We start from the raw sequence: 11,882 nt of genomic DNA on the forward strand, positions 1-11,882 counted from the left end.
TATGTACATATGTATGTATATGACAATCCTGTGTATTGGCTCCAAGGCATAAGAGTGGTAAAGGCTAGACAATGGGGGTCAAGTGACTTGCCCAGGGTCACACAGCTAGGAAGTGTCCGAGGCCAGATTTGAACCCAGGACCTCCTGGCTCTAGGCCTGGCTCTCCATCTACTGAGCTAACCCAGCTGCCTCCTTTCTTTTATTTTTTCAAACTCTTCTACCACAGGAAGTCTGAGGAGAGACAGGCAGACAAAGACAGAGGGAGGCAGAGAGAGTTCTACACCATATACTCACTCCAGAGAGAAGGAAAAGAGCAAAATGTAACATCTCTCTCTCTGTCTCAGGGGCCAGTAAGGGGATTGCTTGACTATCCCAAAGTTCCAGTCAACCAACAGGATTTTTTTAAATGATGACTTTGCTTTACTTGACCATTCATTTAAAATGCTGAGTTCCAGTTCTCTCTCTCCCTCCGGGTCCTCGTCCAGCCCCTGAGAAGGCAGACAACACGACAGGAATTGTACAAGCGAAGTCATACAAACCACTCCCATACTGGCTATGTTTAACAAGTATTTCTTAAGGCCCTGCTATGTGGCGATCTCTATTCTAGGTGCAGGAGATTGACTGCCCAAAATGAAACAACTTCTATTTATTCTTGAATTTGGAAATTTCAACAGGACTTTATTACAGAGAAATGAAGCAACACTTATAAAAGAGGCTTTTTTCAGGCAGCAAAACCTCCCTCTCAATTGAAAAATTAGATCAAAGTCCATGTTAGAAATACAAATAATCAAGCCAAACACATTTCCCCAGCGGCCGTGTTCATCTCTCCATCGCCAGGTGGGCAGCAGATTTTATCAGGACTTCGATGGACTCGTGGTTGGTCATTAGGCTGATGTCAAGGCTTTCAAGATGTTTGTCTTGACGATATTGTTGTCCTCTGGGTTTGTTTTTTGTTTTTTAAGCATTTCTTACAGCACAATAGTATCCTGTCGCATTTATGTAGCATTGTTTGTTCAGCCGTCCTCCCTCTCCCTTTGCAAGAAATAGGTTTGTACTTCTTTAGTTGGAATTTCTTTTGAGTCTCCTTTCGAGGAAAATGAATTTCTGGACCCAGCACTGTACGCATGTATATCCTTTCCTTCTTTGACCAGTTCAGATGTTCAAGTGTCAGCTCCTCCCTCCCACCTCCTACTCCTTGTTTGTGATAGATTTCTACTTGATTATGTAAGATCATTTCTCCTTCCTCTCCCTTTCCTTTCCCAGCAGCCCTTTCTCTCCACCCCTTTCCATTCTTCTCTTACAATCAAGACAAAATGGAACCATTTCCAGGTTTTCTGTCTAAATAGACTCCCTCTTTGACCCCTGATGATGATTAGGGTTCAGAAGGACCCAGAGATCATCTCCCCATATTAGAATATGGACAATTTCACCCCGTTTTGTCCCACAGAATCCCCTATTTGCCTTTTTCTGTTTCTCTTGACTCCTGCATTTGCCCTTGAGGGTTTCTACACAATTTCAGTCTCTTCATTGGGAATGCTTCAAAGTCCTCGATTTCATCAACAATCCATTTTCACTCAGAGAGGATTATTCTTAGTTTTGCCGACTATTATTTTTGCCAGAAATCTTGTGTTCTTGCCTTCGGGAATATGGTTTTCAAAGCCCTCTGCTCCTTTATAGTGATGGCTGCTAAATCTTGTGTTCGAGTGACTGTGACTTCTTGGAACAGGAATCCTGCTTTTCGTTGTTTTTTTTTGCTGGCTGCTTGCAATCTTTCCCCCTTGAAACGGAAAGCTCTGGCTTTTCGCCATGCTGTTCATAGGTCAGAAGGTGACTAGTGAATTCTTTTTACTTCCTCTTGAGTCTAAGGGCTTGGGGAAGTGTTAGGATTTCTCGAAGTGTGCTCTTTACGCTCTTTTTTGGCTCATAGCCTTCAGGTATCCCAATGATATGTAAGGTTTTTCTCCGTCCTTCGTTTCCCAGGGCATTTGTTTTTCCTAGGAGAGACCTTCGTTTTTCTTCCAGATTTTCAATCTTTCACTTTGTTTTAAAATGTCTTTTTGTCCCTTGGAGTCATTAGCTTCTTTGTATTTCATTCTCATCTTTAGCAGTGTGTTGTTTGAGCAAGCTTTAATGCTTCTTGTGTCAAGCTGGTAATTCCCTTTCCAACTCTTTCTTCTATTTCTCTCATCTCTTTTCTTTTTTTCTAAACGCCTACCTTCTGTCTTAGAATTGATATGTGTTGGTTCCAAGGCAGAAGAGCAGTAAGGACTAGGCAATGGGGTTAAGTGACTTGCCTAGGGTCACACAGCTAGGAAGTGTCTGGGGCCCGTTTTGAACCCCACCAGGATCCTGTCTCCAGGCCTGGCTCTCCATTCACTGAGCCATGTAGTGGCCCCTTTCTCCTTTCTTTTCTAATTGTTTCCTCTAGCACTCATTCCATTTATTAAACTCTCGTTTCCTCTCTCCCAGGAATTCTAGTTGCCTTTGTGCTCAGCCTTTGTTTTTCTATGAAGATTTACTTATAGATGTTTTGGAGTCATTTTCTCCTTTTGAGTCTATGTATCGAGTGTCCTGTCACCAAAATTGTTATTTTAGGGTGGAATTTATTTTGTCTGTTCTTTCTTTGATCCATCTCCCTGACTTTGGATTTTATGCTAGGGCCAGGCTCTGTTTACTCCTGGAGGGAATGTCTATGCCAGTGATGGCGAACCTTTTAGGGAAGGCGTACCGGACCCTGCCTCCAACCCACCCCCTCAGAGACTGAGTGCCATTCCCCCCTCCCTTACCCCACACAGGGGAGGGAGAAAGGCCTCCCATTGGGCTGCTGGGTGGAGGGGTGGGGGAAGTGAGGTATGCCCTTGGTGAGTGTAGAGAAGGGGAGGGGAGTGGCCAGAGTGCTAAACAATGCCATCAGCCACAGTGGGGAGGGGGAGGGGAGCAGCTCAGCCCAAGTCCCTCTGCCTTTCTAGTAATGAATTCTGGGGAGTGTGGGGGAGACCATGTGCCCACGGAGAGTGCTCTGAGGGCCATCTTGGGGATCTTAGGGACAGCTTAGTCTGGGTACGTACAAGCTTTTAGTGCTCCCCAAATGATCTTATCCAAGCCAAAGTCTATCTGCTGCCAGCTTGCTAACAGTGTGGACCTGAGCAATGGGCCCGTAGCCTTTCCTGTTTGAATGTTCCGTAGATGACTATTGTCTACTCAGCCACTGTGGGCCAAATGGAAAATCTCCATGGTTCAGGGTCCAGGCCTGCTGGCCTCCTGCTGGCCCGAGACTGCTGCCCTTGTTATTCTACCGCAGGCTTAAGTAGGCTGGTAGCTGGAACTGAGACTCTCAGGCCCCACGAGCTGCTTTCTGTATTGCTCTGGCTACACGGCCTGCACCCTGGATCTGTGATCCGGAGGGGCGTTAAGAGTGGCAGAGAACTACTTGAGTTGACCGAGCCAAGAAAGCACACGGTCAGAGCCGTGCTTGAGGAAAATTACCTCGGCGTGGGAGGAGGCGCAGGGAGGGACCATCTTGGCGAAAGGCGGCGAGGGCCCGGCCTAGCATGCGGCTCTGGGAGGGCAAAGGAGGAGTCAGATGCGAGACGTGGCAACATTTGGCAACTGGTTGGCTCCGGCGGGCAGTGGGTCCAGGGCAATGCCCAAGTTCCGAGCCCGGTAGTGGCGTGAAGAGAGATAGGGACGCTTGGAAGAGGGGACGAGACGAGACGAGAGGAGGACGGTAGCTTGGCCCTTGGGCGCTGAACCCTAACACAGAGGCCCCAGGGCCAGCGCGCCAGGGCCACCCACCCTCTCCTCTCGTCTCTGTTGCCCACATAAGCTTCCGCGCCGGTGTAGTAATACCTAAGCGTCCAGCCGGGTGAAGCTGGCCGAGAGCCTGCGAAGGAAACACGTGGAAACCCAGCCAGCGGGCGCCTGAAAACAAAGGGGTGGGAAATACTGGCTTTCCGCCTGTAGAGGCCCAGAAGGCCGAGTCTCCAAGAGGAATTCCTGGAGGAGCGCCTACACCGCGGTGCCCGGTGCCCATTGCCATCGCCTCAGCAACTTGCAGAGCGGCCCCCGAGGACGGGGGGAGTCTGCAGAGCTCAGGAGCCCCCACCAGTGTGAGGGCCCCACCAACTTCCGTTGGCTCGCCAGTCCGAGAACATGAAGGCATCGAATGAAATGGCATCGGACCGCACATGGCAACGGGGCGCCTCCCTCATCCATCCGGGCCGCAAAAGGTGGGCGCGCAAGAGAATATTTGCGGAGCACATCTGCAAGGAACCTCTGGAAGGCACACGCGAAGAGAGGCGGGCGTGCCCCGAAGAAACCCAGGCGTCCAGGAGCATGGGAAGCAAAGCCAGCGGATTGGCGTGCCCTCGGGGAGCGTCCCCTCCCCCATCTGGCACCACTCCGCTGGATTTCGCTTGGCTGCCTTCCTAGCCTCAGGCAGCCTCTGCTGGGTGTTGCCTGTTGGGCCCTGCCGAACCCTGGCCACTGGCTAGTCTCTGCTGGGCCCAGCTTTTGGTTCGGCTCCGATCCTTGGCTGTTCCCCAAGAGAAGGTCAGCCACTGCCAGGCTAGGTCTCTCCGCAGCCCCTTAGAAAAAGCCCCGGACCCAAGGGGACTCCTAGGCTCGAGTCCTGGCCCCTCGGTTTGCTTGGGAAACCTCCCCCGTGCCCAGGAGAGAGAGGATTCTCAGCCCAAGGTGCCAAGGTCTTTAGGCTACGGGGCCCAAGTTTTGCCTTGGATTCAACTTCCCGGCCAACCCCAACCCTAAATTCGTGCCGCTGGGCGCAGGGCCTCCGTGTCCCCCACTATTCAGAAGGCTGTTTCTGAACCCCCGGGGGGGGACCGGAAACCCCTTCCATTCTCCCTTCGTATGACTGATCAAGATGGAGGCCCGAAGCCAGATGGAGGCCCGAAGCCAGATGGAGGCCCGAAGCCAGATGGAGGCCCGAAGCCAGATGGAGGCCCGAAGCCAGATGGAGGCGAGCCTGGTGAGCCGGCCCTTTCGCTCCAAGAGAGAGCCGGCTCAAGGGCTTGGGAGAGCTTCGCAGCGCCCCGTAAGTCAACGCCTTCCCACTTGCTTATCTAGCAAACGTCCCTTTGCCGAGCCCAAGGAAGGCGTCGCTCGCCTCTCTCCGTGACTCGGTTGCACTCTTCCGGCTCTCCCCTGGCCCTCTTCGAAGTTCCGGCGAGCAAGCGGAGGCGAGGACGCTCAGGCCTTCGCCTTCCCAGTGATTTTCTTGAGGGCCCCTTTCACGTCCTTGTTCCTCAGGGTGTAGATGAGAGGGTTGAGCATGGGGGTCACGGCGCCGTAGAATATGGAGATGATCTTGTCCTTGTCCTCGGACTCTTTGGACTGCGGTTTCACGTACATGTAGATGAGGGTGCCGTAGTATATGGTCACGACCGTGAGGTGGGAGCCGCAGGTGGAGAAGGCTTTGCGGCGTCCCTCCGCCGAGCGGATCTTCAGGACGGCCGCGAGGATCCGGAGGTACGAGATGATGATGAGGCCGAAGGGGAAAACGAGGGTGAAGACGGAGCCGACGAAGAGCAGGACCAAGCTGGTGGACGTGTCGGAGCAGACCAGTTTCATGACGGCCTGCATCTCGCACGCAAAGTGGTTGACCACGTTCTGGCCGCAGAAGCTCACGGGCGTCACCAGCAACGGGATGACGGAGACGAGGAAGGAGACGAGCCAGGACGTGGCGGCCAGACCCAGGCAGACGGCCTTGTTCATGATCACCGTGTAGCGCAGGGGGCTGGAGATGGCCACGAAGCGGTCGTAGGCCATGATGGCCAGGAGAAAGCACTCGGTCACGGCGAAGCACAGGGAGATGCCCATTTCGGCATAGCACGCGTTGTAGGAGATGCTGGGGTAGTCTCGGAGGCAGTTGATGAGGGACTGCGGCGCCGTGGTGGTGGAGCCGCAGATGTCCAGCAGAGACAGGTTGCTGAGGAAGAAGTACATGGGGGTGTGCAGGTGCGCGTCCAGGACGATGAGCACGATGATGAGGCTGTTGCCGATGATGGTGATGAGGTACATGGTCAGGCCCAGCAGGAAGAGGATGATCTGCAGCACGGGCTGCTCCGAGACGCCCACCAGGATGAAGCTGGTGATCTTGGTGTAGTTCTCGGCTTCCAGGTGGTTCATCCTGGGACCTGCAAAGAGAAGGCCGGGGGGGGGGGGAAGGGGGGGCGGAACTCAGCAGAGGCTCGGCGGAAGCCGCTCGCCTTCGCTGCCCTTTGCCCAGGCCTTTCCCCGGGCCGCGCTTGGCACAGCAGGGCCCGCCCGAGCGCACGGCCCAAGGGGGACCTCCCGGGGCCCTTACCGAGGAAGGGAATCCCTCGCTCCCTTTTCGGCCTGGTTTCCCCTATCAGGGATAACATTTCGTGTAGGAGCTAGTCTAGTCGGGCGGATGTGGGTTCGAGTCCCAGCCTGGCCACGGGGCTCGTGGAACTCTGACACCAGTGAACCGGAAGGTCCGTCACGAGAGGAATGTTCTAAGGACCTCCGTTCGAGGTAGAGCACCAGAACGAGGGCTGACGGTGGGTGAAGGGAGTGCTGGATTCGAAGACCCAGAGGAAGAGAAAGGAGACAGAAGGAGGCGGAGGGAGGCGAGGGAGGCCGAGAACAGCACCGCCGTCATTGTCATCACTGCCATCTCACTTAGGGCCACAGGCTGAAGGGTTCCTCGGACGGATTTCTTTAAAAAAAAAAAAAACAACCCTTACCCGCATCTTAGAATCCACGCTGCGTACCGGCTCCAAGGCAGAAGAGCGCGAAGGGGGTCAAGGGACTTGCCCGGGGTCAGAGCCCAGGACCTCTCACCTCTTAGACTGGTGCCGTGCCCACCGAGACACCTAGTTGCCTGCCTTTGAACTGATTTTCAAGCCCTCAAGCGGCCCCATCATTATATGGCTCCAAGCTTCGCTAGCAATCTTTCTAGAACGCATGACCATAAAATGGGGCTAATACCTGCCCTGCGGGGCTGTTGTGAGGACCGGACGACCCCGTGTTTGCAAAGCGCAGTGCCTGGCATAGCGTAGGTGCTCTAGAAATGCTCCTTCCCTTCCCTCGCTCGGGGACCAGACCCACTTTCAGCCTTTTCTTGATGCCTCGAGTGCCTCGGTGTTTCGGGGGTCGTACGTAACACAGAGATTCCTTCAAGAGTCCCTGGTGGGGGGAGGGGGCGCCGCCGTGCCCTCGGTGCCCTTCTGCCAGTACACATTCTTGATTCTGAGTTGGAAGGTAAGAATTGTTAAAAACCAAACCCCGACAAAAGCCCGGTGGCCCCGGATGGCCTGCCATTTGCCCTCTCCTCTCTCTTAGCTCTTAGCCACTGTCACTGCTTGCTGTTGGTCGTCAGCGGGGCCTCTTCGTCCCCCATGAGCTCCTTCCATCACCTCGGATTCCTTCACTTGGCTTTTCCTTCTTTCTTTGGCTCCTCTTCCTCCTCGCCCTAATACTCCGCTAAGAAACGAGCAGACGTGCTTTCTTGTATTTGGAAACTAGCTTTGGCTTTCTCGAAGGATTCACCCCAGGTTTGCTCTAAAGAACGGCGTCCCGAAGCACTTGAATTCCTCGGCGGGTCGGAGCATTTCTGCCCCCGAATGTTTCAATTTGGGGGGTTCTGGGAGGAAATCGTAATGGCGCACACACGGCGATCCCAGCTCTTCCCCTCTCTGTTCCAGTCCAACACAATGGCTCCCTTTATCAGATAACCATGACAGCGATGATGGTGACCGCTGCTCCTGGGTCTTCATGGCTATGAAGCTTGAGATCTCCTGTGGGAATGGAGGAAAGGTGCAGAGCCATTGGAGAGCTTTTGAGATCAGGCACGGCGGCTCATCGCTGGCATCTCTTCAATCTGGACTCCGGCAGCACCGTTTGGGACGGGCTCCCCCCTTTAGGATGGAACTAATTGTAATTAGAAAAAAGGGGAGCGAGGGAGGATGGAAGAGAAACCAGTTTAAGCCGGACATGAGGAAAGACTGTCTAGCGATGGGCCGCCTCCAAGCAAAGGCTGCCTGTTGAGTATATTGTAGATTCAAGCTTGGCACGGACGAGAGAGTCATGTGGGTTCTGCCAGTCCCAAGGTTCTAGGATGCTAAAAGTACCAGTGGGGAAGGCCAGAGGCTTCCATTTACTTGCACGTGCTTTCCAGGAGGTTAGGAAGGGCTTTCTTTTTCCCTGGTTGCTTCTCGGGTTCTCCATGTGTCACGTATGTGAGGCAATGGGCCAGGGTTGTCCAGTAGAGACCAGAGCCAAGAGCGCAGTGAAGCAGGAGGGCTCTTGCAGATACGGAAGGTCTAGGAAGTCCAAGGGGTAAGTCCGGAAAGGAGAAAGCACATGGCTGAAGTGTGGCTCAGGGTGCCGGGATTTTGAAGTCACGGAAGCCTCAGAGACCACTGGATCTAAAGCCCCAATTCTGTGGAGAAGGAAGATGAGGTCTTGAGATGGCGAGGGGCAGGCAACCACGGTCCAGATTCCAGGACGTTCTAGCGAGGAGTTCTAGCATGAGGCACCGGTGCACAGATACTCCTGGGGAGTGCCAGGCGTTTGCTTTCTGGCCAGCTCCATCTTCTCTGCTGAGCGGGCTTGGCCCTGGGCCTACAGGTTGTACCTGTAACCAAAAGGAGGTTCCCTGCTTGCCTGCCTGTAACTCAGACAGGGCCAAAGAGACCGATGACCTTCCACTTTTGTGCGTCCTTTCTAAGAAGTGCATCGAGGTACCGGTGCTCCCTCCTCCGTTCTGTCCCACGACACCTCTTAAAGTGGTAGATGTGTGCTCAGTGGGAGGAAGTAGAGTGTGGGAGCGGCCACCATTTGGCTTTGGGGACTGAGGCCATTTTTGTCTGCTCGGCCCACAGCCGACTCCGTATTCTTCCCTGGGTCTCTTCATCTGGGGCTAGGAAGAAGGGCAGGAGAAGACCAAGCCGTATTTGAGTGTCCCAGTCCTATGGGCTCTCTTTGGAGTTCCTGCTGATTGCTCAGAAATGGTGGACCAGGAATGAGAAGACCAAGCTCCTTGACCTGGGTTGGCCATTTGCTGCTTCTGTGACCTTGGGCAAGTCGCTTCCTTTTCCCTGGGACTCCGCTTCTGCGTCTGGGAGAGCAGATTGGACCAGAGGTTCTCTAAGGGCCCTCTAACATGAAGATGATGGCGAGCCAGTCAACCGGCCGAGAGGAACTTCCTAGATGCTTCCAATGTGCCTTTAAGCACTGGCCCTCCGAAGGCGACAAGAAGTGCAACTGATGGACTGTAATCCGAGATTATATACTTGGAGTTGTTTCCCCAGTGGTGGAGATGGATTTGCCCCTCTCTCTTCTTTATAGCCCAGTAAGTGTGCCTGGGATCTAGTTAAGACAGGAAGGAGGGAGGGAGGGGAATAATGCTTTCCCTAAATATTCGTATTAAAGGTGCCAGGCACTGGGATATACAAATATTATCTCGTTTGTTCTTCACAACAAACCTGGGAAGTGAGTGCCATCAGGATCCCCATTTTTAAAATGGGGAAACTGAGGCAGACAGCGGTTAAGTAGCTTGCCCAGTGTCACATAGTTAGGAAGTAAGTTTCTGAGGGCAGATTTGAACCCAGGTCTTCTTGACTCTAGGCCTGACACTTTATCCACTGTGCCACCTCCAGCAGCAGCATAGGGTAGTAGAGAGACTGCTTGGCCTGGAATGAGAAAGATGTGGGTTCAAATCATTGCTTACTTAGGTGGGATTTTGGAGAATACCTAACTCACGGACAGGCTAATTCTTGGGGTCATTGGCTTGCTGAGCAATCGTCTAGTCCATTGGTTATTGCAGGGCTTCGGTCCATGCCCTCTTTCCAGCGGTAGTGACAGAGAGCTCTGCTGACTGTTCTCTGGAACTCTGTCCCGGCAGGCCATGCTGATATCCACGGGCTGTCCAATCCGCCTGTTAGGAAGCTGCCCTCCGCTGCTCCTGTTTCTGCCCCCCGAGGCCCAGCAGAACAGGGCTAGTTCCTCATGGCTGGGCGGGGGGCATCCCTTCAAATACTTGAAGACAGTTACATCTCGGCCCTGAGTCTTCTCTTCCACGGGAGGTCCAAGTTCCCCAGTCCCTAAAGCTCTTCTTCCAATGGCGTGGGTTAGAGCCTCTTCCCCATCTTGGTTGCTCTCCTCTGGGCACCCAGTCAAGCTAGAGCTTAACAAATATTCTTCTTAAACTAGGGCACCCTGAGACGAGAGGGGCGAGGACTTGCCTGAGGGAGGAGTCGAGTTTGGATTCCGTGCTCCCTGCGCCATGCTGCTTCCCTCGAAAGACCATTCCCGAAGAGAAGTCTCCCAATGGGTTGTGTGACGGCCACTGGATAAAAGCCTCTGCTGACCCTCCCAAGGGCGATGCTCTAGAGGAGACGCCACTCAAGCTGAGATGGGGGGGGGTACAGTCTTCTGGTAAGGGCAGGGCATGGTGGGACTCCATCACCTCCCTATTCCTCAAAGCTCCTCCTCTTTCAGTGCAACCTGAGATAGCACTCTCCGTGGTGGCCAGTTTACCCTCTTGACTTGTAATGATCCACGAAGACCCTGATGCATTTTTCAAGCAAACTTCTGCCTAGCCACTCTTGTCCCCATTTTGGACTAGAGAAGGAACCGTCATACTTCTCGCCCCGATTTCTCAGCCTCCCCTTGACTCTCTCCCCTGCCCCGTCTCCTTGTCATCTCTCGCTTCGACGTCGCCTCGGACTTCTCTTCTCCTTGTTCATTCTGGCCGGAAGGTCTCGTAGATTCCCTTCTCAGCAGTCTATAGTGTTTCTCAGGAATGTCTAATTGTGCGCATCATTTCAGTTGAATTAACCCGGTTCGTTTCTGGTCCACTTGGTTTAATTCAACAAACATTTAGTAAGCATTAACGAAGTACAGACCACTGTGCTTAGCTGGGAGGAGGCAGAAGACGGAGGGCGTCACGCAGCGCTCCTTAGTTCCACGTAGCTATTCTTAACTTATTTCCCTGATTCCCCCCCGCCCGCCCCCTACAGCTTCAGCGCCCTGCTTTCCTTACTCCCCCTTCATGCTCTGGTGCAGGCAAGAAAGCCTCACTGACCTCATCTCCCGGCCTTTGCTTGCCTGGAAAGCTCTCCTCCTTTGGTCTCCTCTTCTAAACGGGCCTCACGATTCCCCTTCCCAGGCACTCTTTTCAGACAAGTCCCGCATGTCTTTCATTCACTCCTCTCTCTGCATTAGTGAGTGTCCTTTTCGGAGGGGCCCGTACGTACAGAGGCATCTATTTTCATGGTGGTAAAGAATTGGAAATCGAAGAGATGGATGGCCATCGATTGGGGAATGGCTGAACAAGTCTGGGCGTTTGGATGGGCCGGAATACTAGTGTGCCATAAGAAATGAAGAGCGCGGCTTCAGAAAAATCTGGGAAGACTTATATGAGCTGATGCAGAAGGAAGTGAGAACAGGAAGAACAAAGGACACACTGTAAAGAGAATCGACTCTGAAGGCCTTGGCTACCCTCGTCATGTCCATGACAGTGCCAAAGGACTCACGATGGAACATGCCATCCACTTCCAGATAAGCAACTGATGATAGGCTCTGAGGGGGCACCGAAGCATCTTTCCTTCTCTTTCCTCTCTCTCTCTCTCTCTCTCTCTCTCTCTCTCTCTCTCTCTCTCTCTGTCTGTCTCTCTGTCTCTGTCTCTCTCTCTCTCTCTGTCTCTCTCTCTGTCTGTCTCTCTCTCTGTCTCTCTCTCTGTCTCTCTCTGTCTCTCTCTCTGTCTCTCTCTCTCTCCCTCTCCCTCTCCTCTCTCCTCTGTCTCCTCTTCTTCCTCCTCCTCCTCCCCCTCCCTCTTTCTGTCTCCCCCTTGTCTCTCCCTCTTCCCCCTCCTCCTCCCTCTCTGTCTGTCTCT

General features: G+C 53.4%; 1 protein-coding gene across 1 annotated transcript; it reads right to left on the reverse strand.

The window, feature by feature from the left end:
- Positions 1-5,208: 5,208 nt before the first annotated feature.
- Positions 5,209-7,036, reverse strand: LOC123253780 (olfactory receptor 13H1-like). The gene is made up of 2 exons (XM_044682924.1): positions 6,973-7,036; positions 5,209-6,155 (listed from the first exon to the last, which is right to left on the reverse strand). Exons 1-2 carry the CDS (start codon positions 7,034-7,036, stop codon positions 5,209-5,211), a joined length of 1,011 nt encoding a protein of 336 aa, XP_044538859.1.
- Between the last annotated feature and the right edge of the window lie 4,846 nt (positions 7,037-11,882).

This window comes from Gracilinanus agilis, chromosome X (genome assembly GCF_016433145.1).
Source record: "Gracilinanus agilis isolate LMUSP501 chromosome X, AgileGrace, whole genome shotgun sequence".
Taxonomy (NCBI): Eukaryota; Metazoa; Chordata; class Mammalia; order Didelphimorphia; family Didelphidae; genus Gracilinanus; species Gracilinanus agilis.